At 39.7% G+C, this 27582-nt stretch overlaps 1 protein-coding gene across 3 annotated transcripts in view; it reads left to right on the top strand.

Annotated features, from left to right (window-relative positions):
* Positions 1-27582, top strand: part of LOC144532596 (neurexin-1a) — a 272440-nt gene that overhangs the window by 131418 nt on the left and 113440 nt on the right. For all 3 annotated transcript variants that reach the window (XM_078273444.1, XM_078273443.1, XM_078273445.1), the window contains exons 14-15: positions 2531-2704; positions 6310-6429. In XM_078273444.1, the coding sequence (XP_078129570.1) occupies positions 2531-2704; positions 6310-6429 (294 nt within the window). The remainder of the gene's footprint in view (positions 1-2530; positions 2705-6309; positions 6430-27582) is intronic.

Below are 27582 nucleotides of genomic sequence, written 5' to 3'. Positions count from 1 at the left end.
TGGATCCAACTGAATCACGCGATATAGGCCACGCCCATTTCTGCCTAGACTTTTATGCGTGAAAAATTGCAATTTATCAAAAACCTACTTTTTCAAACTCCTAGACCGTGTGACCGATTGGCACGGAATTTTGCAGGTAGTATTTCCAGATGGGCCTGACAAAAAGTTAATAAAAAGAATTTTGATAGGATAAAAATTGCGCATATTACGCACAAACAAATTTGTGTAGCTAACTATGAAAACACCAACTTTGCCGTATCTCAGCCAAAATAAATGCTATCCACGCCAAACTTTAGATTCTTGTTTGTCGTGACCCTCTGGAGGTCGTTTTATGAAAATTGGTCACTAGGGGGCGCTACAAGTACAAAAAGTTTATATCTCATGAATCGCTCATCCGATTTTTACAAAATGTGTTGGGTACCATCTAGGACCACTCCTGAGGCCAACCCTAGAGTGGGGTACTGAGGGGTCAAAGTGGGAGTGGCCTATGGTACCCACATCTAAATTTACTACTTACACTAATGTGAACAACTTTAAATTTACAGGGTAGATAGACAATGGGTCATTGACCACACCTACCAAAAATTACACATGTGGACCACTAGGTGGCGCTATAATGTTTTCTTGCCTTTAACTCCCACATTACACATCACACATTAGAAAACCTTACATCCACGTGTTCCTTGAATCAAGCTGAATCACATGATATAGGCCACGCCCATTTCCGCTTAAATTTTTGCCGCAATATTGCGCAATGCGCAAAACCAACTTTTTCGAACTTGTCCTAGGCGGTGCGACGGATCAGCACGAAACCTGGTACGTAGCATCTACAGATGGACGTGACCAAAAGTTACTCAAGGAATTTTGCTACGTTAAAGTATGCGCATTTGACGACCAAACTAATTTTTATAGCTAGCTACCACACACATATCATATCATATCTCGGCCAAATTAAATGTTATCAGCAAAGAACTTGAGATCATTGTTCACCATCCCACTACGACGCTCTGTACCAAATTTGGCGAAAATATCGGCCTTTAGGGGGCGCTATAAACAACGTTTATTTGTTTTGGCCAATAACTCAATGCATTTAAATGGGAAATTTGCAATTGCAATATCTCTGCCACAGTAAATGCAATCAACACGAAACATGTGGTGCTAGTTCGGCATGCTGCTCTGAGGCTCTGTACCATTGGCCATTAGGGGTCGCTATAATCAACGTAGACGAGTTTTGGCCCTTTTACTCAATCTATGTTAATGGGATATTTGCAATGGAAATGTACCACAGACCTTGCAGCTCACACTTCTCAATATTTACTGATGTTTCCCTCCTACCGTTAGGTTTTGGTTTTGGTTTTTGTGTGCTCCCCTGGTTTTTTACAATAAACAAACTTCTTAACCCACTTGACAAAGTTTCTACAACCTTCAGTGGACAAATGCAACTCTTTTCTCTCACTTTTTCAATCCAAAATCAACACCATTCATAGGTGCCGATGAAAATACTGAGCAACCACGTGTGCCAGACTGCCAGTAGGCTACATTCATTTACAATTAAACATTGCAGTTGGTGCTAAGTGGAGAGTCTGTCATAGTGTGATTGGTTATGTCCTTGGCATTGATTCTTAATTTCCTACGAAGCTGATCGTGGTAACGTGTCATGAACTTTTCAGCTCCAATCCTATCCATATATCATTGCTTGCGCCTCTCGATATTTACCGACGTTTGCCTCCCCGCCGCTTCGGGTTTCACTTTCGCGTTTCCCGGGGCATTGGGGGCGACTGGCGTGGGTGGCTTGGGCCCCGTCATAACTGCTTGCAGTTCTAGTTTCTTTTACATTTCATTAAATCGGGGCAGCAGTAGCCAAAAGGTGAGAGAAGCAAGCTTGTGACTAAAAGGTTGCACCAGCAGGATAAACCCTGCAGGGAAAAGGCAATGCTCGGCCCTCACTCATTACCACCACCGAGGTATCTTTGAGCAAAAAAACTCAACCCCCTTCTTTTGAGTAGACAACACTACTGTATGTGTGGAGCAGAGGGGAAAGACCATTTGTGTTTAGCAAACCAACATTTGATGAAAGTTGTTTGAAAGAATTATCAGTTAATAAGATAAAAAACAAGATAAAAACATACTAACTAAAAGGATGTTTGGCATAGTTAATGTGCTACCTTGAAGAATGTTGTAATTATTGTTATTAAAAATTGTTCATGAAATGGTACAAAGCAGATGACAAATTTCTGGCAAAACATTGTATTATTGTACAATAAAATATAATTTCACAAAATTAGGTTTTGATTGACTTATAATTAACCTCCTTACCTCTTTCACATGGATAAAATACTTAATCAAACAACACCTATCATTAATTACATTTTATTGGTCTTTAGTCAGCGATCCCATTTACAATGCTGTCTAAAGTGCTTTTAATTTTACCTTCAAATGCTTCTTACTTAACTGTAACAAGCATGTTATGGTAAGCTTGGTACAATGTTTGGTTTCCACTAGGGGTCAGTGTTGTCATATTTCTGCACAGGTAACCTTTATATTGGTGGTGTGGCTAAGGAGATGTTCAAGGAGCTGCCCAAACTGGTGCATGCCAAGGAGGGTTTTCAAGGCTGCCTGGCATCAGTGGATCTGAACGGGCGGCTCCCAGACTTGATGTCAGATGCTCTTGACTGCGTGGGACAGATAGAGAGAGGATGTGAAGGTGATATGCTACTTTCAAACTTTTCTTGTCTGTGGAGTTTACTACATGTTCTAACTGAAGCTCAGGTTTGAATATGATTGGTTTGATTATTGATCAATGCTTAAAAAGAGACATTTAAATCTGATTTTACTGGTATCATCTCTGAATTACTCTGGTTCCCCCTCATTATCACGAAACTATCCTAAAGGGTAATTGCGACACCATGCAGCACTGTATTGCTGCTCAGTTCTCTCATTCTCTTCCAACAAGGACACACATACACTGTGAAGCACACCCATACTGCCAACCTGTGGCACATCATTTAACATCCAAAACGTGTCTTAGTATTCTGTTAGAATACATCAAGCTCTGACACTCCTCCACAGGCAATCATTTCTGTTTCACTTAGCCATAATCTGATTATTTTCGCTGCCATATTTGTACTGCCAGTGTATTTCCCATTTTATCCCCATTCTGTTTTGCTCTATGCATGCTTGCTGGATCTGAGAGTTTGCCAGAAGCAATCCTTTTGAATTATGTATGAAGCCTTTGTTGCATGCATGAATATCATTGCCCAGTTTAATGTGTGCACCACATCCAGAGATAATATTTGATTTATTTTTCAACTTCACTCACTTAGTTTAATTTCACAATTCATCCAATATTTTTCCTATTGAGTACGTAACTTCTGATCTTTTCATGTTCCGACATTACGAATGTAATCAAATTCAGCGCCTTGTTCGGGTCTGTCAAACTTGCTGTTTTCGTTTTGTGCCACACAGTATCAACGATCGCTCTCAATGGAAAAATGCTTCTATGATAACACATTTATTGAATTGTACTGAAGGAGTCAGAAGGTAGCATATAGTTGCTGAACGTATTTCACTACAGCAGGGTCCATTTCCGAATATGCATATATTGTACTGAACATAATGGAAAAATCATATCTGCTAATAAAGACTTTACAATTTACAATTCTTTGTATTGCAAGTTGTGGCCATCACAATTTGGCTTAAACCGGTCTCCATTATACAATGCAATTTACCCCCTCTGGCTGATTCTGAGAACAGACATCGGCCTCATTCCTCACACTGTTTCTCCTGCTTCAACAGTCTGTGTGTCTGTTACTCCATCTCTGACGTCTTGGTGCTTTACTAACAGCTGGTATACTTTGCCTTTTCCTTTCCTATTATTTGCTGACAAAAGTTGCATTGATGAAAGCTGACTTGCAAGGTAGATAGCTTTGTCTGTTTGACACAGAGTCTGATGTCCTTCCTCCCTTTGCATCTGAAATACCTCTAACCCCCCCCAAACCCCCCTCCCTCCACTCCACAGTCTCTACCTTCACACTATTCACTCCCTGAACTAGATATCTGCCTAATTTGAATTCATTCACCTGCCATATTGAATGGGCTTCAGTCCCAAAGGAATACAAGTATCATTACCATCTTGTATCAAAGTCTACGGGGCTCACGTTTTGATTTGCACTCACATATTGTGTGTTGTCTTTAGTGGACATAACTTTGGCTTTTGCCGTGGTTATGCAATTTTTTTTTGTTGACATTTATTTTAATGCATTATAAGAAATACTTTTGCATGGCTAGTCTAGGTATAATAGTCTTAATAACACTGTTTTCCCCTGCATGTTTAACTTGAAATTAATCCTTGTTATACATCCCATGTTTACCAATGTCATAGTCCTGTTATAGTCTCTAGCACTATATCACCACATTGTGAGTAGGATCTATATCGAGCAGCTGGCTTCAGTCTTTTGGGATTTAACAGTTTGAAGTATGCTGCAAAACGAATAGCACCAGTGACCACTAATTTAACTGCATTTGAATAAATCAATAGCAATTTAACACATATACATATTGTTACTGAATTTTGAATTAACATACATTTAAAATTAAGAAGTTAAATTATTCTCTGCTTCATGCCTTACATATACATTGGAAATCATTGCAAAATGGGTTCTCCTCATAAAAAAGTGTGTCTGTGTCTTATTTATTTTAAATTCTTATATTCACTAGACAGATGTATAAGTATGCCATTAAGCATCTGTTGTCTCATTGATTACTTGACTCCGGAGCCAAGTCAAGTGTCATTAGGCCCTGATACATTTGCGAAACATTGGGCACATTATACTAATAATGAAACTTAAAGAAAGACTTTGTAAGCAGTGGAATCACAAGTATATCAAATGTGCAGTTAGATGCTATTTAAATTGTTTACATGTATTCAAATGTATTTTAGAAAAACTTGTAATCATGAATTTTATTTTATTTTTTATTTTTTTAGCAAAAAGAACATTGTACAACATATTCCTTTTTTGATTTTTTTTTTTGCCTTGAGTGGGCTGCAGCAAACACTTAAACTATTAAGCTGTTACCATAGCTACTTTGAGGCTGAGCAGCTGTGGCTACACAGAAAAGTGAATATTTAAGGATGAGATTTAACAACTGAACAACTCATTTTAAAATCTCACTTAATAAATACACTATAGAATAAATAAGCAATTCATCATTGTAAGAACTAAACTGTCAAAAAAAACAGATGTGTTCCATGTGAGTAATTGTGGCTGTAAGGGGGGTGCTAAGATAGAAATTCCACAACAGTCATTATTCAGATTATATTATCACGTGTCATAAATAGTCGTTAGTAGTTCAAAAATTATAACATTCATCCGTACAAACCCGTTCCATTCCACTAACATTTCTCCATGAACTAAACTAACTCAGCATCACTGTAACTCAAACAGCTGTATTCTTACTGCACATTAGCTCAGACTGACAGAACGACTGACTTGCTGATTGAAATAGTCCATGCACATGCACAGAGATTAAACACTTTGACAAACACATCTGAGAGCACTATTACATCACTATTTTCAAAGCACATGGATAACTGAGGCCCCGACTGATTATAAACTGAGTATCATTGTCCTCTGACTCCATTCACAGCTGTTAATAACATGCATTCTCTGACTGCACTAATGGTCAGGGACACAGGTGATCAGGGATGTGTGACAGTTTGGAGAAGAAAAGGTGAACTGGATTACTGTTTGTACTGTATACTGTAGACACATTTTACTCTGTAGTGTAAAATGAATATAGCTACATCCGATCTAGACAGTTTAAATACACGCTACTTTACAAAAGCCAGATGTAAAATGGGGGCTGTAACCTAATGCATACTGTTCAATTTAATTTCTGTACTCTGCTTTTCTGAAATAGAAATGTAAAATAAATAATAATAATAATCATAAATAAAATAATCACTTATGACGGTTTAATCCAGCCATTGAAGTTTTTTAAATACCTCAAATGTTTTTGTAATGCTGTTTTTGCACGTGTGAAGTTTTTTTGTGTCGCTTACAGTTTAGTTTATTGAGGGTTTTGAGCAGGCAGTTGGCTAAACATTTGTATAGAAAGAATACAAAATATGGCTAAATGCACAGTTAGTGTTTGCATAGCGTTTGTTCTGTGTATGCTTCCATTTGCAGAACCCTCTTTGTATGTATGTTCTGCGTGACATTTAATTTAACTGCAGAGTCGATCTGCAGACTGAGTTGCCGGCTATTATAATAGTCTGCTCACCAAGTTGCTATTTGTCTCCATATTCAGGCCCCAGCACTACGTGCCAAGAGGACTCGTGTGCCAACCAGGGTGTGTGTCTTCAGCAGTGGGAGGGCTTCAGCTGCGACTGCAGCATGACGACATTTGGAGGTCCGCTGTGTAATGATGGTAGGATTCCTCTTTCTGGTTCTTAACTCTCAAAGTCTGAATAGTTTAATTTTTTATTTTAAATGAGTCTGACAAGTACATAGAAACCATAACTTTTAATATACTTGTTGTGCCCCCTCCATAATATTAGATAATTGGTCTTTTCATTTTATTGAAGTCTAAACAAATCGGACAAAATAACTTGCCTTATACGCATCTCAAAGCATTAGATGCATAATTCATTCAATCTGTTAAGCTAATTAAAGACATCCAGGAAAATCTATGTCAGACATTTAAAGGTGAGCGTTACCAACCACAGCAGGGCCATTTTTATCCTATGCTTACACACAGCATTTCTGTTCCAGCTCATTATTGTTTCCTGTCTGTGTGCTATATTTGTGTCCTCACCAAGCAAGAAGTTTGCTTTGTAAACTCTCAAATTTAACTAAGTAAAGCTTAGGTAAAACTTTGATAACTTGGTCAATTAGAATGCATCTCGACACAACTTATTAGAATATACACAGTTTATATATATATATATACTCTGTAGGGCAGAAATGTTTACATCTGTGACATCTGGCTTACAGTTCAGTGAAAGCTCATTAAAGTTTGAACGATGTGCCACTAGAGGGAGCAACAAACATTGTGTTTTGCTAAATAAAACTTCAACATTCAATCAAGCAAACAAAATAAATGACACTAACCAGAAATCCACTTATTTATTACAAATTTACCAGAATGTATGCTATACACTATACAGATTTAAAAGTTCTGTGATATTAATCTCTGTTAAAGACAGTTATAGGCATTTTGTTTAAGGGACTCTGTGCTCATTAATGTTTAGCTTTTGAGAGAACAAGGGTAGTGTCTGCTCCTCCTTAAGAAAATGGGCTACTTTCTTATGCAAAACATGCACAGGGGATTTTGTTTGGTCATTATTTTCTTCTGCAGTGGTTCACACAGTAAGGGGTGAATGGGCGAAGTGCTGAACTGCATTAAGGAGAAAAAGAACAGAGTGGGCACTCTGGAGATGACACAAAAGCAGAGGAGAAAGCACCATAAATGTTAATGCATTCTGAGTCTTTTCTACCAGCTTGATAAGACCATCTTTTGTTATCAACAGAAAGTGTTAATAGATTCCTGTGCAGCCTCATGCGCTGGACATATCTGCTCACTATGATAACACTAAAAGGATTCTTCTGTCTATGAGATGTGAGCTTGAGTGTAGCTCGTCCTGATCCTAGCCCTCCTGTGCTCGTTTTACTCTCCCTTTCATTCCTCAGACCATGTTTGGATCAACAGAAGAGTAGGGCTGTGCTGGAGGTGTTGAGAGATATTTTTGATGGCACACTCCTTGTGAACCTTCTTTGCGCGTTAAAGGGAATAGAAATGCAGTTTGGAAAAAAAAATGTATTCTTCCTTCCTGTCATACATATTTATCCTGAGCAGGCCCAAGCAGCTCATTTACAGCACTGGGAGCAGAGCTGCACACAGGACCTGTACGCATATATTATTTCTGAGCAAAAGTGCTCTACCTGCTGTGTCTAGTTACTGCAGCTTGTCTCATTATTCTTACTGGCCTGACAAAACAATAGGACGGATCAATAGGCAGGCTCAAGAGATGCAATATGTGACCACAAAAATATAACATACTTTCCGAGAAATCACTTTCACTACGGATGAACCAAACTAGTCCTCAGAATAGTGATGCAAGACATCCTCACTCTGCCAAGGAAATTCTGAGTAGGGAAAATGAAGCTGGAGATGGTGGGGTTTTATCTGTTTTGATGGATTGTCATGGGAATAGAAGAGAAGGGGGGAGCGGCAAAGAAACGAGAGAAGTGTGTCTGAGAAAAATATCACTTTTTACCAGCTATATTTGCATAAGCTAAAACGCAGGCAAATTTATAACAGAGCAATGGGTCTCTGAGAAAGCAACTTACATGTGGAGCTAACTGCAATTTCACATATATTCTCTAGTGGGTAGGCTGCCTTCTCACAAGGAGAAAAACTCCATTTCTCAGCCTCTGGCCCCATAACATTCACAGCCAGAATGCATTGTACAGCCATCAGTCACAAATCATAAGGGAACTAATATTATGTCTGATAGTACAATACCATCTCTCAGCTCATGTAAATTCAAAATGTAAGTCAATTTAAGCCGAATACTGTGTTTTGATACATGTGTGCAGTTGCACTGTAAATTCACTTTTATTATTTAATTTAACTTCAGAAACTGCCTTTACTCAGAAAATACAGTGTTTTGTAAAATGTTGAGTTAGTTATTTTGAGCTGAAAACATTCTGAAAATGGAAATTTTTTTCCTCTGAGGTTTGTAGCTGCACAGAAAGAAATGGGCTATCAGTGACTTGGCATAATTTTTTAAACAAGTAAAGACGTTAAGTATTAGGTATTTTAGGTATTAAGACGTAAGTGTTTGGGAAATTGAACATACAGTAGCGTGGCAAATGTGTTGCAAGTTATAGCCAAACACACATGGCTTTCTAACTTGTGTGTCCTATGGTGGTGCAGACTAGCATACAATATAAGAGTGATATGACATCAGTGATATATTTCTTATTAATGCATCTTAACTTCCAAAATCAGAAGAGTATCTTTAGTAAATTAGAGAATGACATCATGTATTTAGTTGCCAATCAGTAATGTGGCTTACCCTTTGTTGGAGCATCTTAATACCTCCTCCCCTCCCATGTGTTTTGCACTTTCAGTGCATACTATTGCTTTTTGCAAATACTTCTACCTTTCCTCAACAGTCTACAATATGCATTGCATGTATGTGTTGCATGTGTCCTCATAGACTCTGCAATTGGTTTAATTTTTTTTCAGAGCAATCAACCATTTCTTGGCTGTGCTGTGAATGTGTTATAATAAAGCATTTCATCTTTTCAGAACAGCACTGCACCTTTCAGTTCAGAATGATTGGTGGGATGATGACATACTGTAGATATGATAACAATCTTTAGATCTTCTCCCAAAAACTTCATCCCAGTGATGTGCCAGTCATTTTTTTTAATGAACCGTGGACACTGTGTCTTAGAGTTGTATGTATTTTTTAGAACCAATTACGTACCCACTGGATACCTACCGTCAGTTAAACAAGGGGAGGAAAAAATAAATAAAAAGCAACGCTGGCTAAGGTAATTCTCTCTCAGAACATCATGCATGTGAGGTGAAATATGAATGTGGTTAAGCATGCGATTGGTCTCATCACTACAAGCTGTTTTTGATGCCAGTAGGAATAAATTACATGTGGAACCCATTTTCAATAGTGACCCAGAAAGGAGACACAGACTGCTTTAGGGCTGTCCCTAATAATTAAATTTTAATTAATCTTAATTAATCTAACGATACATTTTTCAATTAGCGATTATTTTCCCAATTGCTCAATTATTAACAATTTACACAAATCAAATTTCAATAAGGTTCAAAACTCTATTTATTAAAATTGTTTAACACTGCACTGTTCAAGTAAAATAATTTTTTAGTGCAACCTGAAGCCAGATGTAGGCTATCAATCCAACCACAAAATAAAGTCACTTTCAGGAGGAATACAAAAATAAAAACTTAAAGTAAAGAGAGCAAGTGCAAAAAGAGTAGCCTGTATTTGCTTTTTTTTAACAGTAGGTAAACTAATGAAGAAGCTCTTGTTTAACATCCAAGCTCTTCTCCCTTTAATATAACTTTAATTATTTGTATCTAAAGGCTGGTTAAGCACTGTAGGAGAAGTTGGACAGTTTGTTTTGTCTCGATCCAGTGATTGGCACATCTGGGTGATGGCGTTGTATATGCGTTAGCATATTAGATGTATTTCCACTCCCATACCAAACAACTGCTGAACAACGCCGACACACAGTCCTCGTCTTATCCACCACTCTCTCGCCTGTAGCCTACTACTGTAACTGACTCGAAGAACAAAGTTTTCGAGGCGGGGACTGCACCAGGCGGGAGGGCATGAGATGAGAGGGCATGACACGGGATGCTCCAGGCTGCAGCCATACAGTCTCGAAGTTTTCCCAGGCCGGTGGGTCCTCTAACTCTTGTGGGTCACCACCACTCGCCATAGGCTAGGCTACTCGTCCTTAGTGCTGCTAGCTCTGACTCACTCACTGGACCGTCGACCTGCATGTAGGCGGAGGAGCTCGGCTAGCTTCAGAGCTAAGGCGGGGCTACAGATTAATTGTCCCCTAGAACCTGCGTATTCAACAGTAGTTCCGCATTACATTAATTAATTTGCACGCAAGTTGTATTTATATATTTTATTTAGTGACGCATCGACGCAAATTATTTGTGTCGACGCATTTACGTGATCGATGACGTTGACTACGTCGATGAATCGTCCCAGCCCTAGACTGCATGCATCTGTGTGTGAAGTCATCAGTACTGTTGTTATTCAACTATTCAGTTAAAAGCAGAACATTACCACTGGCTTCTCCATCTTCTGAGTATGAGTTGATATTACCATATTGCATTTTGTCTTCTCTGTAATGTCCTCTGTGGTTTGAAAATGTCTTCTAATTTTCATTCAGAAGCTGGCTTGGTTTGTGTGTGTGTGTTTGTGAGACTTAAACTCCAGTCTAGACCTCCTGAGGGAGTTTGCCTGCAGTGGACCAGCATCTGAGTGTAATGTACAGAGACAAACAGAATGGCGTTTTCTGTTGAGCTAAAGTGGGTCGTGTCGAGGCTACAACGAGGGGTATGCCTGGCCTTCACGCAATTTTTGTCTTGCCTGATTGCTCCTCCACTCAGTGTTATAGCCTGAGCTATTAGTGCCATGTCAATATTGTATCAACAATGGAGGTTGTGTGGGTCTAGTCTCCATTGTCTATGCCCAAGAGGGAAAGACGTGCCCCTCTCACTTGATTTCTAATGTGTCTGAGTCAATGCTCATTCTTGTGTCTTTGTACCCTGAGAATAGTCTGTCTGGTCCCCAGGCTTGGTATCCATTATGTTGTCTGAGTTAAGACATGGGTCTAATTTTTCTTAAACACATTCGGAAGAAGGTACAATTATTGTATTCCAAGTAGCAATGCATTACGTCCAATTTTTGCCAGGTCTGGTAGGGCTGTCCTTGATTAAAGAAATTCTTAACATTCCTACGATGTTGTCAACTAATAGATTAGTTGATTTATTCGACAGATCTGTAAAACTGAGTTTCTCCACAAAAAGCAAAAGCACCACTTTACATATTGTGTTTACCAGAGATGTGCTGATAGGTTTCTTGGAAATAAGTCATTCAGCATGAAAAAAGCATAAAGAATTACTAATCAACTAAATAAATCGTAGTTAACTAAGACCAAAACGACCGATTAGTTGACTAATCGACTAATGGGGCAGGCCTAGATTCCTAAATGTCTGAAGTTGTTATTAAATTATTTAAGAATAGCATTTAGAATTTACATGAAAAATGTATTGCCCCAGTTTAGCCTCTTGTAAATCTTCAGGCATGTTCCTAGAATTGTCTTTTCATATAAAATAGGGCACTTGTGTTACAGTTGTGACAGTCCAATTGATTTAACATGCAGATAAGCACACACACACAAGCATACACACACACACTACCATGCAGGAAGCACAGCAGACAGTTTTGTCCCAGTCCTCTGTGGTGGCATGCAACTATTAGACCACTTAGTTTGGTTTCGATCAATACAAGGGGACACTCAGTCCAATAGTGAGGCCAAGGGGATATGAGGCACTGGAGTAAACAGCCTGCTGTCACATGGAAGTAATGTTCTCTTTGCCCTGGATGTGGCCCTCTTTTAATGCAGCTCAGCGAAACAAATCTATGGGTCTGAAAATATCTGGGCTTTGGTGTATATTGAGAGCTTGGCCTAGCTTTGTACAGCCATTGTGCCTCTAGATATGAGAGAATCAGAATACGTCTTAAGTGATTCTGTGTATTAACTTCAGTAACCATTCCTCCTGCACACACACTTTCACATTCAAATGAAAAGGTCATTTTATCAATGGGTATTTTTTAAAGAAACGTATTTACTTACAAAAAACAAGAATAAATGATGTGAATACTTAATTAACTTTTTTTTTATGGGTACACATGCAACGTATAACCAATGCACGATAATTAATGATCTTAAATGATAAGTCTGGTGATACTATTCTTATTGTCAACAAATTCCCCATAAGTTCAAAACCATTTATTGAGCCCACTAATACCGTATATCTTATTACTCTGTGCCAGAGAGCTCCATTGTCTCAAAACTATTAAAACATATCAATAAGCCATATTGTTGCACTGGGTGACATGTAACATTAACATGAGCATGGTAACTGTACAGTAGTTTATTTTGAGTCAATCCAACATGCACAATATTTGCTAGAGCATTAACTGTGTATTAATCCTTAATACTAATTAATATTTCCGGTTTAGTAACATTTGCTAATAACTACAGTGCTTAGCTATTGTGAGCCGTTTTAAAAGATTTACATCTTCAGAGAGAATAAATGGGCTTAGGGCTGAGTGTCACAGACAGTTAAAAAAGTTAGATTATATCAATAATATAGGATATCACCAGCCTTATATTTAACATAGAATAATGTTTTAAACTGGTATTTATCACAAGCTCCTCTATTACTCAAGGAAGAAACCAGTTTGAAGTCAGCCATCTATTAGAAGTTTTATACTTGATCTAGATCCACTTTGACGCTTATGGACAGTTCCTAAGTATTGTATTGTATTATTGTATATTGTGTTATGTCCTCTTGTTGTTCCTCTTCTACTATCACTTATTCTCCAATCACCTCAATCTAAGTGGTCAGTGTCTGGCCTAATTAGCTTTCGGGAATTTCCATGTAGTGATTGAGTGTCTATATTCAAATAGGTTTCTGTGCCAGGAAGCAGTGGCCATATGTGGGTAAAGGCTGTTGGCATGGAAACCAGGTCCTCCCACTGTGGATGTTGTAACATGTCTGTAACTTTTCCCAAGCAGTGCTTTCTTTGTAGGAAGTGGTGTAGAATCACTAACATCAGGGTTTTCTGCAGCACTTTGCAACTTAGGCGGCTGCCCAAGCAAGACACGGCTGCCGCCTTAACTACGTCGTAAAAAAAAAAAAAAATGTATATGAACGATAGCCGCTGTGTTACTCTGTCCTGTTTTCTCCCTTTCATTCCAAACTGTGACCAACGCCAGCCTCCCTTCTCTGCAGAATGCATACAAAATAAAAAATAAAAAACACGCCATGAATTGGAAAATAATCAGTTTTTACAATCTTTAAAGGGCTGATTAAGTGATTATATAGGGTATTTTACACTGTTCCTTAAGGTTTCCTAATAGGGTATGTAACATTGGTTGGGCTGAAAATTGCCCGAATGCTATTTTATTAGGCCCTTAACTACCCTGTGAATATGGCTCTATTTGGAACAAGAGCTTTTCTTCCAAATATGGTATGCTCATGAATATTTAGATGAGCCGTGCGCTGATTGGTTTGAGCGAACCCCATAGAAACACATTGGAGACGAGACAGCAGGTCTCATATTTCAGACACTGCAAAGTTATACATTGTTTGTCGGAATATTTCATTATTAAATTCACTTCTGAGACTTTTTTAAGCTTTTTAACTTTTTTTTTAATTTCGTCACGCCACTTATATAACATCTGCCCCAAGGTCTTATAAAGTTAACAATGGTGTCCGATTTCAATTGAATGAATTTTTGTGAACATTAGGGGTTTCGTTAGCTGCGAATGTCCCTTCAATGTGTACAGATACACAGCTAGTTAGCTTCATTTTTGGCGTAATTAGAGCGTATTTAGGGCTTGAGTGCCGACAGCAGCGAAGGCCCTATTGAAACTAAAGGAATTAATTGCCTTTTTGAGGGGCTTAACATATTCAAAAACTCACCAAAATTAGCGGTCGCATCAAGTCTGGTGAAATGTAAGTATTTTAAGGGTTTGGGGAATAGGCGCACAAAAATGGCTCGCTAGCGCCCCCAACAAAGATAAAAAAAATGTAGCCCCTGCAGTGTGTTTAACGTAGACTCACGAAAGTTGGTACACATATGTAACATGTCAAGATGTACAAAAAACGTCGTGGGAGCCATACCCTAAACCCAACAAGAGGTCCGCCATTTTGATTTCAAAGTTCGAAATTTGTGTGATTCTGTCCCTTCAATCCTATGTGTACAGATCGCAGCTAGTTAGCTTCATTTTTTGAATTTCAGAGGAATTCTAAGAGGAGGCTAGCTAGCTCTCATTGATAGAGCTCCATCCAGCCGCAGGCTCTATCAATGAGACTCGCGGACAAGAGGCGTTCATTTCCCCGATCGTTTGGTTAAATAACTCAACACATTATAATTACACACATTATAACTCACTCACACACACCGGCCATTTAGCAGGAAGAGGGGAGCTGCAGGCCTTGGAGCTCTGTCAGGGCAGCAGCGTTTGGTAGTCCATTAACCCAAAAAACGGTGACTTTACGCGGGTATGGAGTGCCGTGGGCTGCCAGCCGTGACGGAGCTCCATCTACCTCACAGCAGGCCGGGGTCTGTCAAGGAAGGCAGGCCGGGCGGTGATGCAGCAACACAGGCAGCACCGGCCGCTGAACTCCGACACACAGTCGGACAAAATTTGCAATTAGACATCTATTTTCGTAAAGCGGCCCATATTTGACCTCTACATAGTTGATTTCTTGCATAAAAAAGTCTCAGAAGTGAATTTAGTGGTAAAATAGCAGATGAACAATGTATACAATTTCTGAGACCTATTCAGAAGACTAAGCTGACCTCAGATCAGTGGTGTAGCCTATGTAAATGTTGGGATGTGACAAAGATAGAGACTAGAGCCAAATGAGGAGGAGCCGCCGAGTTGACGTCAACTAGGTGGCTTGTTGAGATTTGCCCGTTTTCAGAGGCAGTTTCAAATTGTGAGATTTGCAGAGGAAAGAGGTGTCAATGGGATTTTGAGGTTCTATGTATGTCCTATTTACCCACTAAACTGTCATTATTCAACTATGACAAGGTAAAATCGATTTTGCATTCAATCACCCCTTTAAATATGTGATAGGGCTCGACATTAAGGCTTGTCCGGGACAAGTGGATTTTTTTGTAGGGCAAGTGGAAGAGAAATGTACTTCATGTTATGTGCCACTCATTACTAGGGTTGGGTACCGAACAAATAACGTTGGTACTACCGAGGACGGATTCACTTTAAATCAAACACTGCCAAATTTCGGTACGTGAGAGTGCAAAAGCGCAAGCATATCTGACGTTTCTGCATCTTGACAGAGAGCGGAGCTCCGACTGCTGACACAGACACACACACACACACACACACACACACAGAGCTGTGGTGCCGACGGAGCGAAACAACGGCGAATTTGTTAAAGTTACAGTGTGTTTACACTTTTCAAAACTCCACACAGACAGCGTATATAACGGCGAGGTGAAAGCCGTCACGGTATGGGTTAACGTTAGACTTCCTCTGTTACAGGCAGGCAACACTGTGTTCACTATGCCCTATTGCCTGACTGGCTGAGGTTGTCAATACAGTCGCTGCTTCCTAATACAGGAAGGAAAGCTGGCAAAAAATATAGCCAATGCTGTAAATGCGTAAATTACAATGCTTATCATCAACCCATAAGTCAGGCACAAGATCTGACCATAATACACTTGTGCTTTCCATAAACAGACTATTATTTCAGTTGCAACCCTGGCAGTGGTAAGCGATCGTGAGCGCAAATAACAAATATAAAAACATAATTCAAACCGATGTGCGCATTGGCAACACACGGCACAAGAAACCGACAAATAGCGTAAAACCCTCCGCTGAAAATCTATATCTTTCATAAAGAACACCCGTCAGGGATTGTTAACGGGATTGTCGGTCTCTAAATGTTTGAACTTTTATGAGCGCACCTCTCTCTCTTCGCTCCACCGTATCTTCTGAGAACGGTGACGCCGTTATCAATTGAGTATTGATTGGTCAGTAGGCGGTGCTTTTACACCGGTTGATCTCCAACATAGGCGGCTCCCGAGCAGGTTAGGTGTTCAGCATAAGTTACCACAGTGATTTAACCCGGTAACAAGTGATCTACCGTCGTGATACACAAAACCCTGGGTTGAACCTGAAGTTACCTTGTTAACGCCAAATCTTGCTTCGTAGTACAGGCCTCTGATAGTTGACTTGACTAACGGTAAAACATAGAATACAGCTGTGAGGAGGCATGTCACTTGCTTATTATGTGATGTAGCTTCATGCTGGCACAGTGGCATTAGTATGGAGGAGCAGAAGTGGATGACATATGTCGGATTGCTTCATAAGACCATGCTGATGTTCATATGGTGTGACAGAGCTATAGTGTGACCTCAATACAAACAATACACTCAGTTGGGGTGAGCACTTCTTGTGATTTTGTCTATCGTAAACATTATTTTTGTGTCAGTGAACAGTATGTGGTCAGATCAAAGTTGAGCACTAGCATTACACACATTTCGTTGAATCTCTGCTGTAATCAGCATCTCATCTGGAAGTCATTGCAGTGCAGTGGTGAGAACCTAATCTTTGAGGTGGTTTTTATTAATGGGTAGCCCAAAGGGGCATGTTGACAGGAAATAAGAAGCTGTTGTTTCTCCACAACACAATACTAATTAAAGTGTTGTCTAGAAGACAGTGTATCTGCTAAAGTACACTGCTGGGTGATACACTGACACTGTGAATATTCCCTTCTTTCGTAAACTCAGGCTATCAAACACGACACCCGAGAGAACTGTGGCAAGAATGTAAAACATCCCTAAAGCGTGCTTGTACTTAACTATTTAAAAACTTTTGATTGCTTCTGTTGACATTCTGTGAATGATTTCACAGTGAGAAGACATTTAAATTAAGAGAAAATTAGATTTTCAGTTCAGTGAATTGCAAATTGAGATGCTGATGGACACTGTAATCAAAACCTGCAGTAAGAAACGAAGAAGGAATTAAAAGACATGTTCCCAATGAAAGGAACACAAGAAGCAGTGGAGTGTTCTGTAGGTAGAAACAAATGATAGATATTTATATTAATTATTGTATCAGTGAGTACAGAACTAATACAGTAACAGCATGTGCAGAGGCAGACAAAAAGACCAAAGAATACCGTCGACATAATTATGTGACAAAGCTGCTTGGAGAGATCATTTATTTAGTTCCAGGTGAGATGAAGTACTCTACTAGCTTTCTATCATTACTGGCTTAATGACAAACCTATTATGTCCTCATCTACCTGTGGAGCAAAATGTTGGTGTGTTAGTGCTCCAACTGTGACCGCAGATTTAGAGTTAGTCAAACGAGACTCTGCTGCACAACCTGCTGTGACATTGACATATTGACAACATGCCACATGATGAGTCTGATTGACTGTAAATAATTGTGCAATCCATTTTTTGCATCCGTTTGCTAAACTTGATCTACCTCTCTTTTACCTGCTAAATGTAGAAAACTGAAAAAAAACTAAAAATGTGACCCATATGTTAGGACTGGATATGCTGCTGCACAGCTCTTGATGTTAAAGTTTAGCACAATAAACATTACCAAAAATAGCACTGCAGCAGGCTTCTTTTCAATTTCAATGACTACGTTTACATGCACGTAATATTCCGGTTTTTGTCTTTTGAAAAAGACGATATTCCGACTAAGCTGTTTACATGGCTAATGAAAGTAAGTGTTCCACTAATATTCCCGTTTACATGTAGCCGTGCAAAACAGGAAACGGCCACAAACAGGATTTTTTTTAAAGTTTACCAGCGGCAGCGGACTTTTTGGACCTTGCGAACACAGCGTCCCTCTTTCATTCCTTCAACCAGCTTCTCGAAAAGGTCGGCGTAGCGATGTGTGCGAATATCCAAAAACCTGTTGATATCCAAGTCTTTGATAATGTTTAAAAATTGCTGTATTTCTCCTTCTTATTGGGTCTGCAGCCTTACAAACTGTTGGCTGGTTTGTTTGTTTACAGCAACCATAGCAACGCACAGAGCTGACCATAAGCCGTAAACAGGCAAGAGGCCGTAAACTGCGGTAAAAAACCCAGATTGAGACGCATATTCCGAATGCGCTGTATACATGTGCAAAGAATGCCTCTAAAACCCGAATAATACCGGAATAACCCACATGTCTTAATCGGGAAATGCTATATTCGGAAAAAGGCCTTATTCGGAATATTCAATGATTACCTTTTTTAACGTTAAATTTTGTTTGTCATGGTTACAGTAGTAACTACTTCATTAAAGTGGCTATATGTTACTTTCAGTTTTTGTTGATTTCAGCGGCCCCTTTGGACAAAAGCAGTAGTGTTTTTACCACACCTGCTATTGTAAAGGTCTAGGAGTTAGTGTTACGGGGAGGTCATATAGTTGCGATGAATGTTTTGCTCAGACAGATAATCACTCATTTACAATAAGAGAATATTTTACAGATGCATCGTTGCATTTCAAGTGTTGCATACGGTAACTCAGCCTACTTTGGATGTGTCGCAAGCTAAACCGGGTACCACTGTCACTGTGTCACAAGCAAAAGCAATAAGAGATTGTTGTAGCAACCAACGTAATAATAACTTAGATTAATATAGCGCATTTTATGAAACCCGAGAACGCTTTACACAGGTACAGGGGGACAAGTGAAAAGAAAATAGTAGATGAACACAAACACAGACTAAGAGGAATAACACGTCTGCGCTAAATGGAAGGGGGACGTAATTTAATGTCCACATCGCGCCATCTAAAGTTATTTTATGAATGAAATAGACTTATTACTTACCTGAGGGCCAATTCGGGGACGTTTTTTAATCATTTACAATCCCGTAATTGTCTCCATCTGTTGAAAGCACGACCGAGTGTGACTCGGATTTCGCCAGTCGTCTTTCACTTTTTAGCTTTTATTTGTTCTTCGTTTAATTTCCATTTTTTCTGTGATAGCCCTGCCCCAGTATCAGCCATAACTACAACAGATAGCGTCTAAAATAAAATTTAAATACAATTAGGCCTACATAAAAACATCTCCTGCTACCCTTTACTTGCATACTCACTAACACAAGCTTTTCTGGTGTTCAGCCGGAATCTGTAACCCCTCAGAATATGTGCTCTGTAGCGCCGTCTAGCTGCTGTAAATCATTTTGTGACTTCACGGGAAAAATCTGACCCGGGCAGAGGCATTAATATAGTTAGTCTTGTTTGCTGTTACAGGTAATTTATGATCATCAGATGGAACAATACACAGTTTCACATTTAAAAGTTACATATAGTCACTTTATGGAGAAGGAACCATTGTGGTCATGCTTAAAAAAAGTTGGCTGATTATCTGTGCACAGACTGTCACTCTATCATAATGTCACCTGACTCATAATTACAACGGCCACGGATGGCTTTGTCACATAAAATGTAAACGTATGCTATTTTAGGGCACTTGGCTGAAATGACTAATGCTGTCGTTCCTCTTGGGAGGACAGCCTCACCATTGTGCTAATTTGCTACTTACATTGCCAGCATTGATGTGGAAAAGAAAATTCATGATCTTTCCAAAGTTGTACAATTTTGGAAAGGTACAATGCCGAATCATGACAACTGGCGGGGAAAAAGCGAAAAACTTCTCAGACGCTCGTGAATTTCTGCAAATTGAATTATAATTTTGGCCTGTTCTTGCACAGTGTAGGGAAACCTGATCTATAGACTACCTATATTAATAATACCGTCCGAAACGGCAGGCATTACGGCACTCGGGACGGCTGCGATATACCAGACCTATATGATAAGATTTGACAGAAGTATGTATTATATCCAAACAAGCCTTAGTGATAAAATTGGAGATTATATATACCCGGTAATATTTATAAAAAACAGTTAGCTGTCTGCCATTTCCCTCTGGAAACAGCCAGTTTCCCCCAGAGTGGCGAGGACCTGTATTTGAACCGGGATGGCATGGTTCCGGCGCGTTGCCCTCTCTACTGGACCCAATTCAGTACAGAGATCCAAGAGCACAGCTTTAGGGATTTTAAATCGGCATATTAGCCAGTCATCGTTATGGTCCCTGAAGCCTTTTTCTCTCCTGATTCTTCCATTGTCGTAGTCCTCCACAGGGGTCACTGCAGTATTTATATGTTTACAACAATTTGTGATTGTTAACACCTTGCCAAAATCACAGCATCAACTAGTGGTATCCCCCACCCTGAGATACGTATATTAGACGAAAGTCTAATAGGCAAACACACTTTTCTTCATGCAGGTGTTTATGGAACAATTATCACTCAGTAAAAGTGCAAATAACACTGCTGGATTTATTCTTCATGATATCGTGGATGATATGGAGTGAAGAAATGTGCGTGAGGCATCAATATTCATTAAATATTACGAGTAATCGATATTCCCACATTTACTTTCTGCAGTCAGACTTCAGTTCACCACCTCACCTTCTGCGTCGCCAATACCCAATGTCTCCAAAATGGGCGTGGAGGACTGCACATTCTCCCGTCAAGTTTGTTTTTTTATAAATCACAACCTTTGCGTGGGAAGTGGCGTATGCACATTTTCAGCCTCGTTTTGTGCGTACGCCATGTTTGTAAATGAGATCCCAGGGCCCTAATGTATAAAAGACCAGAAAATGGCCTATGCACAGAAATATTCACATGTATAAAACCGGACGTACGCCAGGTCCTGCGCACCTTTCCTTTGTACATCACAATCAACGTGAAAATGAGCGCACGTGAACGAGCCACCGACCCCGCCTTGCCTGATCCCATGAATTAATATGGAAATTACTATAAATGCACCTCCGACGTCATTCTTTGTCCAATCACAATGGGTTATCCATTATCTGTTTGGAGGTTTGTCATCTCAGATAAGCAATAATAGAAAATGCCCAGAGTGGCAAATAGTGACCGGGCGGTGAATGCACCGAACCATGGCAGAAATAAAAAAAAATGTCGAAGTGGAAATCAAGAGAATAGTGGTAGCGCCACACCAGTTACAGAACAACATGCATCTCAGTATCAGTCCAAATTACGCACAATAAGCAGTTTGAACTCACTGATGTAATGCTATTTATTTTCCAAGTGTTGCGCGTGGGAGCCCTGACTCAGAGGAGAGTTTAGTGAGGCCAGCGTCTCCACGGCAGGTGACCATGGGCACGGATCCGCTGCACCACACATGGATAAAATGATTAAGTAGTAAATATTTCTACATTAACAAATATGTGCAGAATTAAGAATGTCAAGACGGCCCATTGTTTGCTTGACCGGTTGCACCTTGTTCAGTTACATAGCCTACAAATCATCCACGGGATCAATTACGCACCACATGAGTATGCCCCCCCCCCCAACACAGCGTTTGTTCCTGGGGAGATGGATTGTCCTGCCTCCTGTACGCCATGGATGTCTGAGCCTCAGCAACTTCAGACTCACAGACACTATTGCATTTTTCCGTGCCGATCTTTTGTTGCACAGTGAGTAGATATTTCATCTATGCACATCCACATAAATGATCAAACTTTTATGGTGTATCAGCGGATATAATTGATTTTTCATAGACAACGTCACAGACGTATGCCAGTAAGTGAAGTGGAAACTTTATTTTGTAATGTTTGGTGAGTTTCAGCCCTTTTCACTTAGAATTTGCCACGTTACAGAGCCTGACAAGACTTTGCAAACGACCTGCGCATTTTCACGTCAAGTTAATTTTTATAAATCACACCGTGTGCGGGAAAACCAGCGTATGCAACGTTTATACATGAGGCCCCTGGAGAAGTAATTGAACACGCTTGATAGATAAACCTTTACTACCCCTTTTTTTTCAATAACACTGTTGATCTGATACACTACTGGACATGTACTATGCCAGTACAGCAGCTAAGCATGTCACCACTTGTGTCTACCCCTGGCAAGCTCCTAAAGTGTGTTGGTAGCAGGGTCTCCACTACGTCAACTTTTCAAAACCGTGTTTTACACTTTAAAGTAACTTTATTTTCTCTCCAGTCACTCTACAGGAATATTTTCTAAAGCTCCTCCTCTGAGCTTCCCGACCACGAGGCAGACATTGTTCAGCTGCTCCTTTTTCACCTTGCTTCACTCCCACATGTCAGAATGTGGTCAGAAGTATTAGCCACCTCAGCTGTGATTCTTTCAAAGTAGCAGAACAGTTTCCCCAGCAGAGCTTTACCTTCTGTTTGAAAGCAGCAGCAGCAATACTTCTTCTCAATCTTCAACGGCATGCATTTCCAACAGAATGAGTGTGATGCTCGTGTATGCTCTGCGTTGTGTGCCATAAAGGTGAATGTCACCAGAGACCATACAACCCACTTATTCGTCTGTGAAAGTTATTCTCATTCACCTGACTCATATTTCTTCAATGATGTCATGTAACTTGAAAGATTCAAACCAGCTTTAGGACTCAAACTTACACAGTGATGGATCCTTGAAATGTATGACATCACATGTCATGTAGTTGAGGTTCACTTTAAAGTGCATTTTGAATGATGAACACTGAAAAAGAACAGTAGTAATAGTGCCCATTGATTAAGCTTTGTGTATAAAGAAGATGGTTTTGTTAGTAGTTATTTTTTAAACAGCTACTGTATATTGCTGATGAAAATTAAAAACCAGAACAAAATGAGTGTACTGTAGTATGCCTCTCCAAAGAGAGTCTTTGTTCCAAAAGGAATGAACTTCATTTGAAATGATGCAAGGCGTTTATAAGAAGAGCCGAAACGGTTTGTTTATAAATATTTTCACATTCAGAAAAAGACAATATTTTCCATTAAACCTCTTTGTTGTTCCAGTTAGCCAGAGCGTTGCAGAGTGGTTTAACAAAGGAGCTGTGGACTCCTGAAGGGAGACATAGTCCGTCCTTGACCTGTTCAGGATGAAGCGCTCTGAGAAGGGAACGATCTACTTTGGACGGATTTCAGGAAAGACAGACTGACGGACACAGTGCCCCGGTGGCCCACTACATCTTGGGAACTGTCAGAAGAGCTAGAAAGAGAGCCTCTGGAAAGCTTCCAACTTGTGACCCCTATCTCTCTCTCACTGACAGTTAGGATTTGGTTTATGCATTTTCAGACACATCATCATCACACAAGCTCACACCCACTTACTGACACACGTAGGTACGTACACACACACACACACACACACACAAAAAAAACAACTTTATTTGCACTTAGGTACAAGGATTTTTGAATGTTATTTCCTCTGCGCTTGATCCTAATGTGTATTTAAATGGATTTATGGAAATGAACACTATTGTGGCATCGTTTATGCATATGGAGAAAAAAACACTGTTCTTCACATTAGCTAGATTCCAAAGCATCCTTTCCAGCAGACACACAGCTCAATATGCATTGAATGTTTATCTTCCATATACGTAGTTTGGGCCTGCTCCAGACTTCGTAAAGGAAATAATGCTGTGTGCATGTATCTGTGTGTTGAAGCTAAACAAGAGAAGAGAAAACGGTATCATTATTTGACTATAACCATGTCACTGTACTTTTATGATGATAGTGTTGTGCAAAGCAAATTCTGCATTATGTTGAATATTTTTCAGCTACATTTTGTCATGGCTATGGTGATCATTTAAACCTTAAGCTACAGTGCTGTGCAGCACGAGAGCCAGTCAGAGATGCTGAAGTGCAGATGATTTGGAAACAAGCAAGTCAATGCCTTTTTGAACTGTGGAGTTTACCTTACCACACTTACTGATACAGCAGCATAATCTGACGGCCAGGCACCCTGATGTAACGTCCTCTGCTAACACAATCGGTATTGACACTCTGGCCTCCCTCTGTGTTGAATTACTGTACAGCTTATGTGTATTGAGTGTTGACTCCCTGTATCTGTCTGTTCTTATCATGTCATACCTCAGGATGACTAAGACAGCACTGTGTTTCTATTTTCATGCACTTGCACACATAAGCATCAGCTCCTCTGTCTCTCTCCATAGCGATTGTGAAGCGTGTTTAGAGAAGTAATGACGTGTTTGATATTCTCAGAATACTCCGTTGTATAAAGAGCTCAGGTTTAACATTGTATGTCAGCAAACATGCAGCATTAGTGTTTAATACCTACGTCTCTGTGTAACGAAAGGATGACGGATGTAATGTAGCTGTAACAGCTACTTGTTTCATTGACTCTCTTGTGCGCATCAAAATAGACATTTCAATTGTGACCAATCACAGTTGGTTGCTCTTCTTCTTCATTGCTGCTTTACTTCACAGGATGGATCAAATCTAACAACTTTTGCATTTCTCTTGCATTTGATGCAATAAACATTTCACGAAGATCAGGCGAAAGGAATCTTTTTCTACCTTTTTATTACACCACACTCCCTACAGTATATTCTCCTTGCCAGTGTACAATATACCTCAGAGATATAGGCCTCCTAATGCGCTCGTTTGCAGGGACACATATGTTGCTGTAACTGACACAGATGTGTCACCTCAGCACACAACAGGTATACCCGGTTCATGCATGGCTTGACCTGCATGCTTGATCAACTCTGATCCAACAGTTGCATCTTATACACTAAACTGCACCTGATTAGTAAACTGCTGTAATCCTGGACCTTTCGGCAGTTCATTGATTCTGTTAATTAAAATAACACGTCAGATGCATTTTCTTGTAATTGTTACAGTAAACATCGTAGTGGGTCTTTAGGAGGAGAAATATTGCTTTCTAAGTGGCCGTCCCTCTCTAAAGGGTCTCTCCATGTGTGATGAAGTGTCAACTGATGGCCCTTTAACTGATTTAAAGGCCATGCTCCAGTCTGGTCAGGCACTCTTAGACCACCCATCTGCTGCTCTCTTTCCACTATTCCTCCAGTGCTCTAAAAATCATCTCATCACCACAGTGCACTGTGGTTGCAGTCTTTAAGTGAGTAACAGAGACTACTCATGTTTTTTTATTCTCTTTTGCTCTCCAAGGGACTATTACACCCAAGACCAATTTCTGCTCCCCTGACTCAGTTCGAGGGGAAGTCAGCTACACTTTTTTTTGCTTTTTAGGTAACTCTCGATGGCTTTACTTTGTGGTTTTTCCCTTCAAAAGAAACAAAGAAAACAGAGAAATGTAGATCAAAAAGGGGAAATGTGCTCAAAGCATCACATGCTGAGACCTGTACAATCCTTTGGGTCTTAAATGGAAACAAAGAAGAGCTGTTTTTTACTTTCTGTCAAGAAGACATCTCACTAACAGGAACACGAGTCAGAACACAATGGGGAATCGGAAAACAAAAACAAAAAAACAAAAAAACGCTTTAATGGTAAAAGTTTAGTTGTGGAAGAGGATTTTCTCATTTTGTGGCCAACTAGCAGATCTCCAACTGTGCTGAAATTAGTTTAGGTTTGTGGTCCCAGATGTTTGCTTTTGTGCTGGCAAAGACATTTGGTTGTGAATGTTTTCTCTAAAGCTGTATGGATGGCCTCTGTTTTCCTTGCTTCTCATAACTTCAGTTAGCCAATTTATCATGGACAATGATTGGCGCAAAGGGCAACCTACTGAAGGCTTAGTGGTATTCTAGTAGAGGTGATGGGTCATAGGAATTGATCAAAATCAGAACGATGTATCAGATCACCTGATTGTCTTTTAATGTTTGAATATCTAGAGTAATATGATTCAATTATAAGGCTTTTGGCAATTGTTCTATTATTTAATCTTATTGAATGCCTTTGTTAAACTTAATATTTCAAACAAGCTGCTGTCTCTGGGATAAACCTACAGACGTTTTGTGCACTTTACAGTTCCGCCACTTGAGGGCACAAATAAACAAGTAACTAATGATAAACCTGATAAAGGTATCACCTCACTGCTGATGTCATTAACTTTAGTTGCTGCATAACAACACGGCATTTCCACTAAATACCCAGTGCAAACATTAAAAAAGTAAGTGCACACATTACACTTGTATATTAACCTGAATATTAAGCATTGCAATTCAAGATGTCATTTATTTGTTCTGTAAAGTTTGCTGTTGAGGACATAGTAAGTCAGGTTATTGTCCTTGGCAAGCAGCCCTGATAGATTGCCTTATTAGGTGTAATTATGCAGATTAGACTGCTGATAATTATAAAACTGTAAACACATTCCTTTTCACCATTGCAATGAGAACAGAGCAGTGGTTCCATGCTGCTGACTTTTTAGCGCCAGGTGGCTGCACCAAGTTATTGAGATTTTACAAGGTAAGAACAGCACAGTTGCCTAATATGTGCAGCATCTGTTTGGTACTTCAATTGCTTTTTGCTACTATTAGGGAACACAATACTAGATACAACAGAGAGAAATAAGAGATATCCTCCTCTGTCCTCGAGCCAGATGGCAGATTATATTCATCTCACCGGTTATGTTCATTTTATAACCATAAAGTGTTTTTTTCCCATATTCAAATTCAGATTACAGCAACCATGCTAAACGTTGAGCCCTTATTTCTAATGTATTTCTACTCAGTAAATGGATCAAGTGAAATGTTGATCATTAATGTTAATTTAATTGGTTCTTCCTTTCCTGAAGGCGTCTTTCATTGTCTTCATGTGAACAGTCAAGTGAAAAAGAAAATGGGAAAGGACACATTATCTTCTGTATCATGCTTGCTTGCTGTATGGCTTTCTTTGGGCATAAATGCTTGTGGATTCCCTGTAAACTGAAGATCAGCTCAGCAGTGCTTACAGTTTGTTTGTTTTTCCTCCAGCTTAGAACACTGCATTTCTAAGGGGAGGATGTTGAATGGACAGTGTGCAAACAGAAGCAGGCACACTACAGCTGAGCCTTGTGCTCTCCAGTCCTGAACTCTGAACACTGAGCACACTTCCCAGCTGAACCAGATTGTGTTTATCGGCAGGGCTATTATGTCCACATATTTTCTACATTCCCGTAACCCATGCTGCACGTAAGTCTGCGATCAGCATTCCGTCTCTTGTGAGAAATGGTCTTTTATTAGCAGGCGATGCAGACTTGCCCAGATTCAGCACCCTCTCTGTGGACAGTGCTCAACTGCCAGCTCTGGCACTGTGCATTCTTTGTTTATGTGTGTGTGTGCATATATGTGTGTGTGTGTGTGTGTGTGTGTGTGTGTGTGTGTGTGTGTGTGTGTGTGTGTGTGTGTGTGTGTGTGTGTGTGTGTGTTCATATGTTTGTGTTTGTGTGTGAGAGGGAGAGAGTTGCCTATGTGAGCTGCTGCAGCATCATCACTCTTCT

Source organism: Sander vitreus, chromosome 17 (genome assembly GCF_031162955.1).
Source record: "Sander vitreus isolate 19-12246 chromosome 17, sanVit1, whole genome shotgun sequence".
NCBI classification, from domain to species: domain Eukaryota; kingdom Metazoa; phylum Chordata; class Actinopteri; order Perciformes; family Percidae; genus Sander; species Sander vitreus.
The sequence above is the reverse complement of the archived record's forward strand: the minus strand, read 5'-3'. Positions and strand labels throughout refer to the sequence as shown.